Source organism: Equus quagga, chromosome 4 (assembly GCF_021613505.1).
Source record: "Equus quagga isolate Etosha38 chromosome 4, UCLA_HA_Equagga_1.0, whole genome shotgun sequence".
Classification (NCBI taxonomy): Eukaryota; Metazoa; Chordata; class Mammalia; order Perissodactyla; family Equidae; genus Equus; species Equus quagga.
Window position 1 is genome coordinate 110140886 of NC_060270.1, and position 18267 is coordinate 110159152.

An 18267-nucleotide genomic window follows, 5' to 3' on the forward strand; every position below is an offset into this window, starting at 1 on the left:
ATAGCCCAAGTCCTTCCCGTCTCCTTTCTCTTGGGAGTCAGCCTGCCCTGGGTGATTGTTCTCAGCCTGCAGTCAGCTCAGTGGTCGAGACTCTGCCCCTGAGTGAGGGGCCTGTGGTAGTCTAGTCCTGGACCCAAGACTAACCAAATAAGTCTGTCTAACTCTGTTTCAGTTTTAGAAAGCCCACTCCCCACAGATCAAAGCCACATTCAGCATTATCAGTAATAAAGGTGTTGGTTTTGACCCAATCTGTGGGTTACTTTATCTTTTTCCTCAATTAGTTCAGAACCTAGGCAGGGAGAAGTCCTGCTTTTTATTGTCTCCCCCTCCCCGACTCCCAATGATTTCATATAAATGCTTTTAAATAACTTACCACCAGAAAAAGCAATGCTCTTGGAAAGCACAGCATGTCAAGCCATGACTTTGCCTATCCCTTGGCCCACTACTACATCACCGTGACTTTCATCCCACCACATATAAAGCTGTTTCTTTCCTAAAATACTAACCTAATTGGGGAGTGATTCTGTATCTCCAAAATGCTTAGACACACCATAATGATGACTTTCAAAAAGTGCAGTCCCCCAGAACCCACATAAACAGTCCAGTCTTTGATAATGGGAAAACAATATGATCTATCTGAAACATACCTGTTTAAAATCATGAATTAAGAAACTTAAAACTGTGTATGGAAAAGAATAGACCTGGGGCTTCCACTCTGTGGAAGGGGGTGATTAGCCAGCCCTTGAGCAAGTTCTACTCCCCTGACACATTGGACATTAACAGTTCGATTTGATGGTATTGCTGAGTTCTTATTGGAGGAAATTGAAGAACAAATGTCAGTCAATGACCACATTGGCTCACACAGTGAGCTACATACCAGTCATTCCCTCCATCATCTCTGTTGACATAGTACCTTCTATTATCCTTGACTTTCTCCTGTACTCTGCATGCATGGCTGAGTTGCTTATGTGTTTGCATAAGGACGGTACAGCAGAGGGAAAGGTACCCCAATGTGCTTTAGAGAGAGTGAAAAAATGTGACTCATGCCTTTTGTGAACGTTAGAAATGGTAGGGTAGTGGCCAAGGATTAACAAAGCTCCATGACACACCCCCAACTCAAGCATAGGCCTGGGATAATAACACCTGACATGGAGAACATAAAATAACCTTGAGATTCTGAGATGACCTTTGAAACAGATTCTTGCTGGGCTAAAAAGCCAGAGGAAGTGAACATCTTGTCACTTACTGATGGTGAATGGTTAAGAATGAGTTTATTATGACTTATTTGATGTGGTAACTTTACATTTAAATAACTATAGCTTAACGTTGCAAATTGTGTTATTTAAGGGACAGGATCGAATTAAGGTATTAAGAATACAACAGCAGAATCAAAGGAATCAACAAGCTTGAAATTTCAGTATAAATCATTGCTTTTCTCCTCGGTGCTTTTAGTAATTTCTTCAGTAATTATGGAGTAAATTATCATAGGTATTAATCATAAAACCTCTACTTTCTTAGACAATGGTGATCTAAGGCTGAGATATGACAGGTTCGTTTTGTTTTTCTGATGCAGTTCAAGGCACACTACCCCCAAATATGGGACCTTGGCATATTGAGTATTTCAAGCTGAAGGAATTTGAGAAATGGCTTGTGCAGAAAGGACTTTCTGACCTTCCCCTGAAGCAGGTCATAAAACCCTCTTGTGAGAGATGCCCTCCCTGTACTCAGAGGAAAGAAGCATCCTTATCTCCTAATACAAAGGGACACAGAAAGGAATCCGAATGAACAGGCCTTGCTAAGTTCCCCCCAGTTTACTACACTTAGTTCATACCCTTTGTCCTAGCACATCTTCCCACAGCTCTCCACTATTCATCAAACCTAGCATAAAAACACTCAAGTTTAATAATTTCTTCAGGTCTTCATTTCCTTGTGAAGCTCCCATCTCACATAAAACTTATATTAAATAAATTTGTATCTTTTCTCTTGTTAATCTGTCCTTTGTTACAGAGGTCCCAGTCAAGAACTTAAAGGATAAAAGAAAAACGTATTTTTTTCCTCCTCTGATTTGCTTCCTTCTAGACACCTCCCCATCTCGTGTTCTCCTTGCAAACCTTTTTCTCTGCTTCAAAGGATTGAGTCTGATTGGGAGATGCTTTTATGGTGGATTTAGCATTTAGCATGGATGTCTTTTCCAGTCTGGGCCTATCTTTCACATTTAGTAAGGGTGCAGTGTATAATATTGTGATTCTGATTTCTGTGTCAGTTTCATATCATCTATTTTCTGATTTTAAAGAAATATTTTCAATTATTTAATCTTTTCAAATGATTCTCCTTTAGCCGAATTATAGCCTATGTGTATTTTGAATAAATATTTGTGCCCTATATGTCAAGGTAATTACCCAGAAATACCCACAATTGGAAGCAAGTAGCAGATTCTTGCAAGTGGCAGAAGGGAACCCAGCAGCAGTGTTCAAAGCCTTACACTGGTGGAGTTGAACAACTCAGTGTTACCATTCACAGTGTGTACGATGGAGGGGTGAGCCAGTGGGCACTCTTCACAACTCTGTGGGCCATTGGATGATGGCCTTCTCCTCTGCTCTGAAATTGTTCGCTGGGCCACCTTGAGAAGATGAGGCAATCAGTGCCTGTTCTCTCTGAATTTCAGTAATGTGGTAGGGTCCTAAGTGTTCACTGACAAGAGGTATTTGCCGCCTAAGACACCTTTTTTTTTTTTTTTTTTTTTTGGTGGGGAAGGCTTGGTAACAGATTTTATCTACCCTTCTTTCTCTCTTTTTTTTTTTTTTTGCTTGAAGAAGATTAGCCCTGAGCTAATATCTGTGTCAGTCTTCCTCCATTTTATATGTGGGTCACTGCTGCCACAGCATGGCTCACAAGTGGTGTAGGTCTGCACCCAGGATCTGCACCTGCAAACCTGGGCTGCCAAACTTAACCACTATGCCATGGGGCTGGCTCTGAGAAACTTTTTAAAAGTTAGAAATCACATAGACATGTGGTATGTGTAAGCCATTTCAGCCTTATGTCTAATAGTGAAAAAAATAGAAACAACCTGAATATCTACCAATGTGTGAATGGCTAAACAAACTATAGTATGCCCACATTGTGGAATACTATTCAGGTATGAACTTGACATGGGGTGATCTTTTTTTTTTTTTTGATGAAGATTTGCCCTGAGCTAACTACTGCCAATCCTCCTCTTTTTGCTGAGGAAGACTGGCCCAGAGCTGACATCCATGCCCATCTTCCTCTATTTTATACGTGGGACGCCTACCACAACATGGCTTTTGCCAGGCAGTGCCGTGTCTGCACCTGGGATCTGAACCAGTGAACCCCGGGCCGCCGAGAAGCGGAACGTGTGAACTTAACTGCTGTGCCACCAGGCCAGCCCCAACATGGGGTGATCTTTAAGCAATGTTTTTAAATGGAAAAAGTAAGTACTAGGACACTTATGTGTAGTGTATAATCCCATTTCTACTGTTTCCAACTATAAATATATTATAAAAACTAACATATAAAATTTATATTGTATTTATTATATACTTATAGCACAGCAAAACAGTATATAACATATATTTATAGCAAATATTTTAAAATGCATATGAAAAGGTCTGAGAGAGTACAAGCCATACTGATGTGGAGAAGAGACTGAGACTAGGGATGGTAGTGAAGAGGAATTTTGCTTTTTACTTTTCTATGTTCCTATATCAGGAAATTTTTTGCATTCAGATGGAGTCATGTATTACAAATAAATATTTAAATTTTTTAAATAATTAGTTTTGAACAGGTAAGATATGGCTTAGAGAGAAAAGCAACTTTGGCTCAGGCTAGGTGGTGATACTGAGGGACGAGACACAGGCACACAACCATTCAACGTCATTAATGCGTCTACCAAGCATCATCAGGATGGGAGCCCTGTTGCTGTAGTTAATAGTCTCAGAACAGTTAATTGTGCTCAAATATCTTGCCTTATTGATTTTATGGGTAAATAAATAGAATACCTTCTGAACGCACTCCTAAGTGTTTATTTAATTATATGTTAATGATTATTAATTATTATACCTCAGTCTTTATATCTTCCTCTGTATGTTCCCCCACTGCTCCCCTAACACCCACCTCCTCTCACCGACTGGTTTCTTGTCCTCTCTTTAGGACCTGCCTCAAAATTCACGACTTTTAGGAAGCTTTCTTAATTAACTCAAGCTCATTGAGAAATCTTTTACTCAGCATCTCTTTGGTGAGCGTGCTTTAAAGTTTGAGAACTTCATTTTGCACCTTCTCGAGGTGTTGCTTGCTAATTGGTTTTCTGTCATTTTTGGCATATACGTTCTCTTAATTCATCTTCCAAAGTAATGGACTCTTTATATGAGATAAGTACAGAAAACAGTGAGACAAATGGATGTTGGAGACAGAAATACCTGAGTTTTGAACCTGACTCTCTCACTTTTTGTTGGATGTTTCTAAGAAAATTTCTTCTTTTAAGCTCATTTCCCCACCTGTGAAACTAGAATAATAATTTCTATTTCACAGGATTGTTGTGATGTTCTGTTGACCTATATGTGAAGCACTTGGCATGGGGCTTGGTGGTAGTAAGCACTCAACATGTGATGGTTATTGGAATTGATCCTCTTCTAGCTCCAAGCGACCGTGTATGTGTATATAATGGTCCTGATATCAGATAATGTCCACAATGAGGTTTAAAATCATGAACTATTCACTCATTTTGGTCAGATATATTCAGGAACCTGGGGGCATTTGGACGTAAAAAGTAAGGGAATGAGGCTTATATTGTCATATCTGATTCAAGTTACCACTTAAGGGGACTCCTTTTTTCCTCAAACCCTGCTTGCTGTGCAGAATTTAGTCAGAATTTGCTCATATCCAAAGGAGCTGTCCCATATTTGTCTAATTTTATGCTACTTTGGAGACCGTGTCATATTTTGTCCTGGCTTAATTTCTTTGCTTACCTAAAATATATGTATATTTGCGTGCATTCATTCATGTAGTCACTTGGCAAAACTTTACTGAATGCTGCCGTGCTGGGCACTGAAGATACGCATGAAGATACACATGAAGCATTGCCAGGTGGACAAACTGGGGAGAACACTCTAAACTGGAGATATGCCATGTGCAAAGGCCTGAAGCACGAAAGAATAGGACCTGCTTTAGGAGCTGTAAGTACTATGCAATACAGTACTGCAGCATCAGGTGAACATGAGAAAGTGGTTTGAGATGAGATTGGGTAGATGGGCAGGCAAGGCCACTTGTACATCACGCCAAGGGGTTGAGATGTTATCTGGCTAGCAGTGTGTGGATCTATTGAAGAATTTTGAGCAAGGAAATCACAAGGTCAGATTTGTATGTTATAAAGAAATTCTAGCTGCCAAGTGCAAGATGGATTAGAGAGAGATGAGGCTAGAGGGAGGGAGAAAAATGAGGCTACTAGAGTAGTTTGAGTATGAGATGATAAGTGACTGAACTAGGAGGTGAGAGAGGGAATGGGTTGATGAGAAAGGAATTTAGGACTTAATAGGACTTGGTGTTTGATATATTAGTTTTCTATCACTGTCATAACAAATTACCACAAATTTAGCAATTTAAAGCAGCACAGACTTATTATCTTACAGTTCTGTAGATTAGAAATCTGACGTGGATCTCACTGAGCTAGAAATCAGGGTGTCAGCAGGGCTGCACCCCCTTCTGGAGGCTCTAGGGGAGAATTGGTTTCCCTGCTCATTGAGGTTATTAGCAGAATTCACTTCCTTGCATTTGTAGAAGTGAGGTCCTCATTTCCTTGCTGGGTATCAGCTGAGGCCTGTTCCCATCTTCTGGAGGCTACCTGCATTCCTTGGCTTGTGGCTCCCTTCCCCTGTTTTCAAAGCCAGCAATGGTGAGTGTAGTCCTTTTCACACTTGGAATCTCTCCTGCCCCTTCTTTCTCTGTCTCCCTCTTCTGCTTTAAAGGATTAACAATTAAATCAGGCCCATCCAGATAACCCAAGGTAATCTTCCATCTTCAGGTCCTTAACCTTAATCACATCAACAGAGTCCCTTTTGCTATGGGAGATAGCATGTTCATAGGTTCTGGGAATTAGAATGTGGACTTCTTTAGTGGAGCCATTATTCTGCCTTCTCTGATTGGATGTGGGGTTAATGGAGAGGATAGAACCCATGTTTCTGACTTCAATAATCAGGTGGATGCAGCTTTAGGGGAGGAAGATGAGTTTGGTTTTGAACATGCTGACTTTAAGGTGCTCCTGGGAAATCAAACTGGGACAATCTAGTAAGTAGTTAGATGCATCAGCCAAAAGGCAGAGGAGAAACTGAGGCAGGAGATACAGATTAGGAAGCCATCAACATATAGTGAGCCCTCAGTGAATGTGTAGAATGGGAAGACAATAGGGCTAAGGACAGAGTGCTGGGGCCAATAATGTTCTAGGTGCACCAGAGGGAGAAGCACTCATGAAAGGAAGAGTAGAATCACCTATATGGTCTGCCATCACAGAGTCTCGGGTCTTGTGGCATATTTCTTCCTTTCTCCTCTACCTGGCCTATTTTTGCCTCATTTGCTGGTTTTCTGCCTACTTGTAGTATCTGCTTCCTAAAACTTCAGCTTGCACATTGTGCTCTGTGGCCTCTCCCGTCTGCCTTGTCATTATGGATCTCACAGCTTCAGCTCCCATTACTAAACTGCCTCATTCTCTTGATTTTTTCAGTTCAAGGTGAAAAGAAAAACCTTATAAAGAGAATCAGATTGACCCAGCTTATCGTTTTGAGTCCTGCCATGGTCACCAAATTAAATTAGGATTGGCTGTTCTGAGGCCAGGTGCTCACCTTGGTCCAGTCAGCTGCTTCTCTATTTCAGGAACTAAAATGAATTCAGTTTGACTGTTCAGCAAATCATTTTGTTCCACAGAGGCTTTGAGGGAAGAAGGTTAACTTTATCTCCATCATATTTGCTGCACCCAGGATTATGATGTCAAAAATGGGCATATAATAGGTTCAGGCCGCTTCACTATCACCCCTTGCTCCTAGCCTCATGTAGGCATAATGCTATCTGTGGGCAGGAGATATTTATAGAAATTGAATTTGGGGTCCAAAGCAGAGGAATAAAATCCAGGCAGGCAAAACTCAAATCTAATACAGTCATTTTCATTCACTGACTAATCTATTTTCTATACTGCCTTGGTATGTTCATAAGCATTATCCAAATGAGAGCTTGTTATTCAGATTCATGGGCCTTCCAGCCACTTACCATCCATATATCCTGCAGGTGCTCAGCATCCATACCCATAAGGGAGTGATGCCTGCCTGTCTCTGAATCACAGCTATGCACTGACTCTCCCATCATATTGAATATGAAGCATCCCATCTCCTTTTAGAGAGAGACCCTCTGAGCAGGGTTACAGCTTGCATTTGTAGTGTTGAGAGGAGCCAAAAAGTTACCATTGTTACAATTTGATGCTTTTCCTAAATAATGAGAGAACTAGAATTTATATTGCCAGTGCAAACAAAATACTGTAAAGTTTTCAAATTCCTTTTAGTTTTCATTGTACACAGGTAATAATCTTTCACAAGCTCTCAATTTACTGAACCTAAGTAAGGAGGATGGACTCCCAAAAAGGTAGGGCATCTACTTTGTGGTCAAACGAGCTTCTCTAAAACCAAATTCCTATGGTGCCATGCTTCAAAGAAATGTTTCCTTGTGTGGGGTTCATGTGAGGCCACCATGGATTGGTGGTGGCCTGGGCCAGTGGTGATCTGCTGCTCCTCTCCTCTGTCCCCTGCTGTAGAAGTTCAGGGCAACACAGAAGTGGTTGCCCCTGCCCATAGTTCCTGCTTAGAAATAGGCTGAAAACTGCAAAGTACAGTGTTCTCTACAAGAGAGTGGACATTTGTCATCCATTTCTCCTGTGGAACCTTGCCAAGTCATCCTCTAATTGTGACAGAGGGCTGTCCCTCCATGCTCAGCTGGCTAGTGTCAAGCCTACTGGGGTTGTTTTAATCAAGTCTCTTCAGTCTGTCTACAAGTGACTTTTTTGTCATGGTTAACTACTTTGGGGGTAAATTAAGTCTATTAGATAATAGATTGTTTAAGTAGCTCTTCTCTGTGGAACTGACCTCAGTGAGAACAGAAAACCTGAAAAGAGCAAGGAAAGTTCAAGTCCTGGAAAGGGCTGTAGAGATGACCTAAGATAATCTGCTTACCAGGAGATGCTGCACTAAGGCCCTCAGAGTTGAGCTGGGAGGATATATGGATGTACAACCTCAGAGAGCTGGGCCAGTAAGAACAGGCCAACCAAACTAGCGTTGAAGCAGAAGTTATGTGCTGGTACTTTTATTAGTTAAAAAATGCAAGGGAAAGATGAAGGCAAATATTGTTGAATGGAATGAATGAGATAAAGAGGCAGCCTCTAAAATAACTAAAGGGCAACCTTTTTCCTAGCTGGGTACACAGATAATTTTCCTTTGGGTCTTTGAATCAGAAGATCTGAAAGATAATTAAATTCTTATGCCGAACAAGGGAATCATGTAGTTCCTTTCCTATCTTTCTTCCCTCCCTCCTCGTCCTTCCTTCCTGCTCTCTCTCCAGACCCAAAAGAATCTTATAGTCTGGCTTCAAACAATTACTTGTGTTCTTTGAATCTACCATACTTTTTTACACTCTGTGACTTGGTACATGTTGTTTCCTAAGCCTGAAATGGCTTGTCTCTCCTTTTCTATCTTGAAAAATCCAACCTAATCTTCAGGGACCAGCTCAAGCTCATCTTCTTTATAAAGTCTTCTGAACTCCCCAGATTGGGTAAGTTGCCCCTTAATTGTGCTCCCACACATCTTTGTGCTTGTGCTTCTATTATTATCACTTATCAAATTGAGTTCTAATCGTGTGATAGGATAATACTCTGAAATATTACCAGCTAAATTAGGATTAATTACATAGAACATGCTTAAAGAAGATGGAAGTTTATTTCTCTCATCTGTTAAGGAACACTAGGGGGAAGCAGCCTAGAGCTAGTATGGCAGCTTTGCCGTGTCATCATGAATATCATTATGAATCCAATTTCCTTTCTATCTTCTTTGCCCTACTTAGCTCATAGCTTTCATTTTCAAGTTCACCTCATGTCCAAAATGACTGCTCAAGCTCCAGCCATCACATCCCTACTCAAGAAAGCAGAAAGGGGGAAGAAGAAAGATGTTCTGTCTCCTCTCTTTTAAGAAGGCTTTCTGGAAACACCATAGAACAATTTTGCTTACATATGATGGGCCAGAACTCAGTCACATGGCCATATCTAACTTATATGGAACTGAGGAAAATGTAGTCTTTATATGGCAGCATTGTGCTAGAAGAAAACTTGTGCAGAGAATGGGTATTGAGAGGCAACCTGTAATCACATTATCTGATACAATTTTACTTCTGGTCATTCTTGCTGCTGCTCTTCTACCTATTGAAGCTGAACTATCTGTAGCTTTAGGAAGCAGTCAGAACCCAGGTGAAAACAAAGATCACTTATAATGGGTTTAAGATTTACAGTCATAAGGGGCCGGCTCCGTGGCTAAGTGGTTAAGTTTGTGCGCTCTGCTGCGGCGGCCCGGGGTTCGGATCCTGGGCATGGACATGGCACTGCTCGTCAGGCCTTGTTGAGGCGGCATCCCACAACTGGAAGGACCTGCAACTAAGACATACAGCTGTGTACAGGGGGGGTTTGGGGAGATAAAGCAGAAAAAAAAAAAAAGATTGGCAACAGTTTTTAGCCCAGGTACCAATCTTTAAAAAAAAAAAAAAAAAGAAAGAAAGTACCCTTGGGAGGCTGGATTGTTTGGGGAAAAAAAAAAAGATTTACAGTCATAAATCAGGTGTGCCAAAATGTAACTTTCCTCATTTACTGAACTCCGTTGCCTACAAGCCTCTATTTCCATTTATGGCTAGAAAAAAAATCTTATCAATTAAAAGTAATGTCACTTCTGTTTTAAAATTGAATATCTTTGGGTAAATAGTCAAATTCAGGCTCCTTCCCCTTTTTCCTGCCTTCTCACCAGGAAGTTGTCTGGTTACCACAGTCTTTCTGCAGTTCTCTAGTTCTCTTGGATCTCCAATAATTAGTTTTGTTAAATCTCTGTCCCCCTCTCTACCCAGGAACCTCTTGAGGTCTGGAACATTGTCTTAGCTGTTTTGCTTTCTCCAGTGCCTGTTGTAGAAGTCAACATGTAGGATATAGTTAAAAATGTGACTGATGAATTTATGAGTATACTTTAAAATGCATCACATAATTAATTCAAATTATAGCATAATGATCTGAAAATCCTGTAAAATTAAAAGTGTATTTCTCTAAAGCCCCTAGTACTAGGTTTATAGCTTTCATATGACACTAAAACTCTCAGTTATAGTGGTTTGTGTGCTTGCCTTTCCCCTCATTAGAGTGTCTGCTCCCTGAGGAATGTTTCTGATCTGTGTAACCCTCATAGGTCCTGCAGAAAGCTGTAGACATAGTAACCTTTCAGTCAATGAAAATGAAGTACTAAATGAATAGAGACTGTCACTTTATAATTTACCGCTAATGAATGACTCCCACCCAGGGAAGAAACAGGGTAAATTTTATCAGAGCTATTTAGAATGATTTCAGTAAAGACAAGTTGATATTTTGCCTTTAAATGAACACTTTTTTTGTAAGAAAAAAATTGCTTTTGTTTTTCAGAAATCCTCCACCTACTTTACTTTACCCAGAAAAATGGTGTGAAGAATTCAACCACTTTATTTCACAGTGAGTATTTCTTCCACTGAAAATTGCTTATCTAGCAAGGCCTTGGACAGTGATTGGAGAAGTCCAAGCTGTGGAATTTACTTGGCATTAGAAATTGTTATGCCTTCTAGCACGTATGACACAGAATTAGTTCCAGTAAATGATAGAAGATGCCTCTGCAGGATTTGAAAAATAAGGAGTTCCATTTGACTCTTGGCTATAATCAGTCCTCCTGATCATATGGGTCTCATTTATCTGAGAATATGCTCTGTCCAGGCGCAGATATTGCTAATGTGTCTTATTTAATAAGGGTGGAGACTCAACATCTAAAAACCTGATGCCCACACTGGGACCAGAGAGGAGACAGAAGGTGGCAGCCTTCAACAGAGGTTTTGCAGCTTGGAAGTTGGGCTTTGCTCTAGGACCTGTGGTTTGGGAGCAGGGCTCCAGTTCCCAACATGATTGAGGAGGCAAAGTAGGATCTCAGGCCTGAGGCATCTCAGCCAGGGCTCAAGGTATGGAGAACAAGATGAAACCCAACTGGTGGGTGATGTACCTGATGGGAGCCATATTACTGGGAACTAGGCAAGACTGAATGGACTAAGACAGGAGCAGAACCCAACAACAACACCAGCAGGGTGACTCAGTGCTGGGAACATGAACTTTTGACGTGGCCCTTGTTCCCAAATCTGGGGAAGATGCTCAGTATGCTAGAGGGGACTATGTGACCCTAAGCTAGGGGCCTGGTGAACTGTAGGGGCAGGAATCTAGACCAGGCATTACAAGCCATATCCAGGCACAGGAGCTGGAAGAGGAGCCCTCAGTGTCTAGTATGTCAAACAAGGTGTTCAGAGGTCATGGGAGGAGAAAAGAAGTGACCAAAATAGCTGATAAACAAGAAATAGGGAAGGGTCAACACAAATTTCTCTAACTTATGCCTATGCGCAGACTTAGCTTCCACAAAGAGGCAGGGCAGTGCCGCAAACTGGGTCTCTGGATCATCTTCTGTAGTTAGTCACAATACAGACCAACAGTCCCTTATCCACAATTCCAAAATCCAAAGAGCTCTAGAAAAATGAAAGTTTTTTGTACTTGAGTCATTTAGCTGCAATCCCTGACCTTATATGAACTGATTTGGTGGCAACACATGATTTAAACTGAAGTGAGGCTATTTATAGTCATTATTTATCTCACTCAGTATGAATATTCATATGAATTGCTGCAGATATATTAATGTGTTTGATTACAGTGTGCTGCCCCAGATCCTGCTGGGGATGTTACATAACATACAGTAAATGCACTGCTTTAGTTTTCTAGAATTTGATAAAATTCTGAATTCCAAAACATAGTTGGCCCCAAGGGTTTTGTATAAAGAGCTGTGAACTTGTATTTCATTTTCATTTCAAATGCATCATAGTTCAAGGTCCCTAAAATTGTTTGCTTATCCAATCCTTCCTGGATTTGTGCCATTTTCCTCAGGAGAGAGGAGTGGTAAAGAACTCCAAGAACTCTACCAAGGAAGGCCTTATTGGAATGTGACCATCCAGTTCAAGGCTGGGGGATGGAGCAGGGGGAGGACATTTCCTTGCCCCTCCTGCCCCACCCTGATGTTTGTGATGACTGCAGAATGCAGAAGCAGCCACATGTTGAGGGTGGTAATGGGCACTGTTGAGAAGAACAACAGATACCGCAGGAGAGATGATGCTCACATAAGAGTAGAGGAAGAGCTACTTCCTGATATTTGGGAGCCAAAGGAGGTGGAGACAACTAGAGAGCTGAAGACACCCTGGTGGCTGGGCACACATTTCAGATCACCCCAGGGAGAGAAATCCAGGAGCTAAGGTTCCAGTGATTTTGCTGGCAAAGGCCTCATCCAAAGAGTTTTCGTTTTCATTCCACTGCTGCACACAGATGTCCTTGATTGACCTTCTCTAAGCTGTTGGCCTAGAAAAACTCATTACATATTCACAAATATGCCTTCCTATACCAAGCTCTTATGATGCCTCTAAAATGTGACTTGACTCACCAAAGTTTGACTTATGTATGTTTTTTTTAATATATTTGTGTTCTTAAACCAAGAACAGCATTGCTTGGATGGATTTGGGAATAAAGATACATAATTGATAATGGGGTTGAGACTTTAGGGTTACCCACACTATAGAAATCTCTCCCTACCATTGATTTTTCCTTATGGCAAATCCTTCTATATGCCCATTTAAATCTCCTTATGTTTTCCCCAACTCTGAGAATTCTAGATGTACTCATTCTGAGATAATTTAGATTAGAAAGGTCTTGATACCAGAATGGAGGATTAAACATAGGAAACAATGCCTTTGGTATGTATACTATCAGGAGCAAAGCGAAAACATCTTGTTGAAATTGCAGGGGAGAGAGAGTCTGAAAAGATTCTAATGAACTAAGGAAGGTAAATAGAAATTCAGTAATCATCTGTTTATTACTAATTTAAGATATGGAAAAATATCAATTTTTGCTTTATTTAATGAATTGTCCTTATTGGTTTTATTAGTGAAAATATTATATAAGTGTTCATAGATTCTTTCCTGACCTCAGGAAACATTCATTTATATGTGTTAGTTATGCATTTGTCGAAGCATGACTCCTGACTGCTTAGTTATGATAAATTAAACATGATGCCCCTAATCCTATTTTTCCCTTAACATGTTAGATTCCTCAACCATGAATTCTCCTTCTACAAGATTTTTAGGAATATAACTCTCAAGATAAGGGATTAATTATTGTATTTTATATCTTTAGGTAGAAACCTGCCCACTATTCCCAAATAATATCCTTTGCTTTCGTAGATGAACCTGCTTACCTTAGGCTCAGCCTGCCAAATGCAGTTTGACTTTACTAGTTCATTCTATTTATTCAAATCTCTAATTAAATATAAACAATGACATTCACTGGGTTAGAAATGCTATTTAAAGGAAGAGCTTTGGTTTGCTTTTATATTTACCTTGCTCATATTGGAAGAGAAAGGGAGGAAGTATAGAGGATTAAGACCTTCAGATTATAAGCTTTTCATTATTGGTGGGACTGGGGTGGGGAAGATGATTATCTGGTAATTTCAGGAAAAGTGTTTTTAGCCTGAGTTATCCAGATAATTGCTTCAGTTCTCATTGTAGTAAGCCATGGTGCATTATATTAAAGTAAACTAAAGTGATTCTCTCTAAAGAGTGAACAGAGCTAGAAAATTGTTAACAGCTTTAATATCTTTAATATCCGGTCCCTATTTGACTGCTGAACCATAGCAGAGTCAATTCAATAATTTCAGTCTTTCCTGGTTCATGATGGTCACCACTCACCAAAGGACCTGTATGGCTTCTCATTGATTGCTGCAGTAGTCTGAACAGATTGGCCTGGCTGCAGCCTAGTGATTATAGCTGGGTAGACAGGGGACAGTGTGCACGTGTGTTTGGGGAGGGGGCGAGAGGAGGGAGAACGTGAGTGCCAGGATGTAGTTTAGTGTTTTCCAGATTTGTTTCCAGGCTTCTTAATTTGGAGACAGTAGGAGAGATTTTAAGAAGGTCTGAAATCCTCTTAGTAAACCTGTTTTGGGATTAAAAAAAAGAAAAGAAAGATCAGCCTGTTTGGTTCTGAACCTTTGGTCGTTAGTGATAATTGATTCATTTATATTTGTTAGTTATGCATTTGTCAAAGCATGACTCCTGACAGCTTAGTTATGATAAATTAAACATGATGCTCACATAAATTCTTCACTGCTTTTTATCCATATGCTAAGACCTGCCTGCTGTTTTTGTGTCACCTCTGTAATGTGTGGTTGGCTTTGTAGTGATTTCATTATCAGCCCTTTCCCCTATGGCTAAAGCTATTTGCATAACAAGTATATCTGGTTCAAGTTTCAGCCAGACTTCTGTTTTGTCAGGAGGCTGCATTCAGAAGCAGCCTTTTGATAAGATAACAATAATTTTCCATTGTCAACTTTACCTTCATCCTAATGGATGTCACTTCTTTTTTTAAATTCAAACTAATTTCAGGTCTTTGGACTAAAATTCAAAAATACTTCCCCAACCATTAGCCAAAAGGTATCTATGAACTATGCTTTTTCATTTTGCCTCTAAAACTTTTAGAGTTTTATTAGGAATTGGATTTAAGACTTCATATTCAATGGCTCTTGAGCTGATTATGGAGACAATAAAGATGGATTTCTCTTGGTCAAGGACAAATCTCCCAAGAGCATCATGGCTGCTCCAGCTTTGGACTTGATGACTTAACTACGTGGTTGCCTGAACACACACTGTTTTCCTGGGTTGGCTGGCTTGGCAGCTAAGAGTGCAAGTGTATCTGTTTCCAAGTGAGCATCGTGGCCAAGCCCTGCCATTTAGTCATGAAAAATGGAGGCAGCGTTTCCTATCCTTCCAAATGACATTCACAGGGCTGTAAGCATTTGTACCTGAATGTTAACAAGGTGAGATCACTCTAAGCTACAAAACCGCTAAAACTGATGGGCATTTGCATCAATTTATTCCTTAAAAATTGAAACTCAGACTTGGAACATATGCTTTTCTCTAGGCCTGAATGTTTATAAAGGAAACTATTTTGGGGTGGTTGTTTCCTTGACATTGATTATATTCCCTTCAAGGCAACAATTCTCAGCTGTTCACCGTTCTCTATTTTGTGTTTCAAGGCAGCTTAATTCCACGTGGCTTTATAATGTCAATGAACGACATACTTGGAATGATGAATATCTTAAATCAGTGATTGGTTAAGTCCCACAGATATTCTTGGCTTTTTAAGTCCTGTTGGATTCTCAGGTGGCCATGCAAAGGGTTAATACTTCCTGGAGTAGCAGGATACAACAACCTTTATTTACGTTACTTCACAAATTGATAATTTTAATTAAAATGAGCTGCCGGTATCTCTGATGCGGGGTCAGTGAGCCGAGGAGTCGAAAGAAAGATTTCTTGAACTCTCAAGATCTGGTAGTAGTGCTCTTTTATTTAGAGAATAGTGTGGAATAGCATGGGGACAGGGCCCATGGGCAGTCAGAGCTGCTGCTGCTGCTGCCCCCGCTACTGCTGCCATGGGGACAGGACCCATGGGCAGTCAGAGCTGCTGCTGGCATGGGGAGCTGCTGCTGCTGCTGCCATGGGGACAGGACCCACGGGCAGTCAGGGCTGCTGCTGCTGCCCCGAGTTGAGGGTTAGGGCTAATTTTATAAGGCATGGGTATGTGAGTCATCTCTTTACAAGGCAAAGGAAAGAACATGGAAAAAAGTTAAAGTGGTATCAGTGCAGGTGGGGTCTGGTCATTGGATGATCCCATGACTTTTAGACAAGAATCAAATCGGATTAAGTAAAGGTCAGAAGCCACCACCCTAAATCAGTTACATGAGATTGCCAGACAGCAACCAACCCAAGTTCTGGCCTTCCCCATTAAGAGTTTCTAGGGACAAGGTCATCTCTCTTCTTCTTCCTGGTACAGAGAGGGAGGCATCTTTACAGATAAAGGTTTCCCTTAGAAATGTAAATGTTTCCCAACAAAGGAGCAAGCAAATTCCACTCCTCGGAGCCTGCCTCTCATCTGTAGTTTTAAAATTAACCAGCCTAAAATCCTCATCATCTCCAGTGACAGACTCTCTCCATTTTAGATTTATTTAGCCAGTGATTAGCTATTATGGCTTCTTGAATTAATTAGCATCTCTTGGGCTACAGGGAGTTAGTGAATTAATAAAAACTCATGGAGAAGCTCAAAATTTAAAAAATAAAATTCTAATTTAAAAACTCCCAACCAAATTCTACTTTCCCCTCTTAACATATATTGATCAATATACTTATAAATGCAACCCAGCTTCTTCCTCATTTTGAAAAATTGGGGATTTTTTTCCTTACATGAGAAGAACAAATAGAGCTAGCTCTCTGAAGGGTGTCTAATTTAGATTACCTAATGGATCATTTAAGGACACCAAGGGCCCAGTGTGACCTCAGTTATACCCCGCTTATAAACTCAGCCGATAAAATCTGATTTTCTCATGGTGTGAATCAAGAAGTGGCTCAGTGTGACTTGAAGTTTGGAACATGGTGCAGTGTCCACATGTACCTGGAATCTACTGTTGTCCTACGAACTGGGGCAGTGAGGGGTTTAGCCTCATCCAAAATAAGCCAAAGGCATAGTAAAGTGGGTAATCCAGACTCTAGTCAGTGTATTCTGTTTATTTCCCATCAAATGCCGGTTTTAGATCTTGTGAGAAACCAGATCTGTAGCATATGTCATAGATTTCATATTAGTGCTTGTGGCACATTATGTTAGGTGACTTTTAAATAGGGTTAGTCTAAATGATATCTGTACCATTTACCTCATATGGGCTTTTCTTTCTTCTTTTTCTTAAAAATCATACTTGAATTTCATAATGTAAATCACAAAGAATCTGTGGTTGAAGTAAAGAGAAGTGGTGTAAACCTCTCCTGTGCTGTCTGAGCTCTGCCCTGTTTGTGTCCCTGCACACGATGTGTGGAGGTTGTGGGGTGGGGAGGTCGGGGCGTGACTCATGCATCCACCCACAGTCTGTCCACCTCTGCTCCTCCCCAGAGTGCTGCTTACTTGGCTTATCTCAAGAAGAGGCAGCCATGGAAGAGCAGTATGTGCATTCAGCTGTGTCACTTTCTAGTGGTGCAACCCGAAGGAAGATATTTAACCTCTCTGACCCTTGGTTCTCATTTCTCAAATTGGGGCTGAGAATATCTGCCTCATAGGGTGACTGTAAGGATTAAATTATATAATGTGTATGTGGAACCTGACAAATAATAATAATAACTAACATATGTAACTAACTCATGCCAGGCTCTGTTGTCTACATGTCATATATTCACTTAAACCTCATAATTATTTGAGGTAGTTCTAATATTATCTCCATTTTACAGAAATTGAGGTAGAAAGATGCCAAGAGTTCTAAGACCACAGCTAATAAGTGGTGGAGCTGGGATTTGAACCCCAGAAGACTTGCTTCAGAGTTCATGCTCAGCCGGCAGTAACTATTTTTATTACCCTTTGTACTTGGTCCATACCACTATCCTGAAACTGCTTTTTGGCAATGTTACTAGCTCTCTCTCCTTTTCTCTGCCATTGTGGTATGCGCAAAAACAAAAGCAGAATCATCCCATTCCCCCGTGGATTTGGCTGAAAATCAGTAATAAAATCAGGTACAACTCCAAAAGGAGACATTAGAGAAGAACCAAGCTGGGTCTATAAGGAATTGCAGATGAGGTGGCACACATATTTATGCTGTATAAAGGTCACTAGCGTCTTACCATATCAAGCTGAAAACATCACCACTATCTGGACAGTTGGACATGTTTTATTGGGAAAGCTATTTTTCTCTTTGTTTCTATGCTTCTGCACTAGTAGGTTCAGTAATAAATATGTGAGACCTTTCGTTTGGAAGAAAAAGTGTCAATGACCTCATCCTTGACACCTCTGGAATATTTCAATCTGCTGTCCACATTCTCTTTATTTAGACCTCAACTCACTGACTT

The 18267-nt window shown here is 40.5% G+C and overlaps 1 protein-coding gene across 1 annotated transcript in view; it reads left to right on the forward strand.

Moving 5' to 3' along the window:
* The window catches only part of MYO3B (myosin IIIB), a 397478-nt gene that overhangs the window by 114642 nt on the left and 264569 nt on the right, over positions 1-18267 (forward strand). Inside the window, exon 8 of the mRNA XM_046659858.1 lies at positions 10709-10774. Within this exon, the coding sequence (XP_046515814.1) occupies positions 10709-10774 (66 nt within the window). The remainder of the gene's footprint in view (positions 1-10708; positions 10775-18267) is intronic.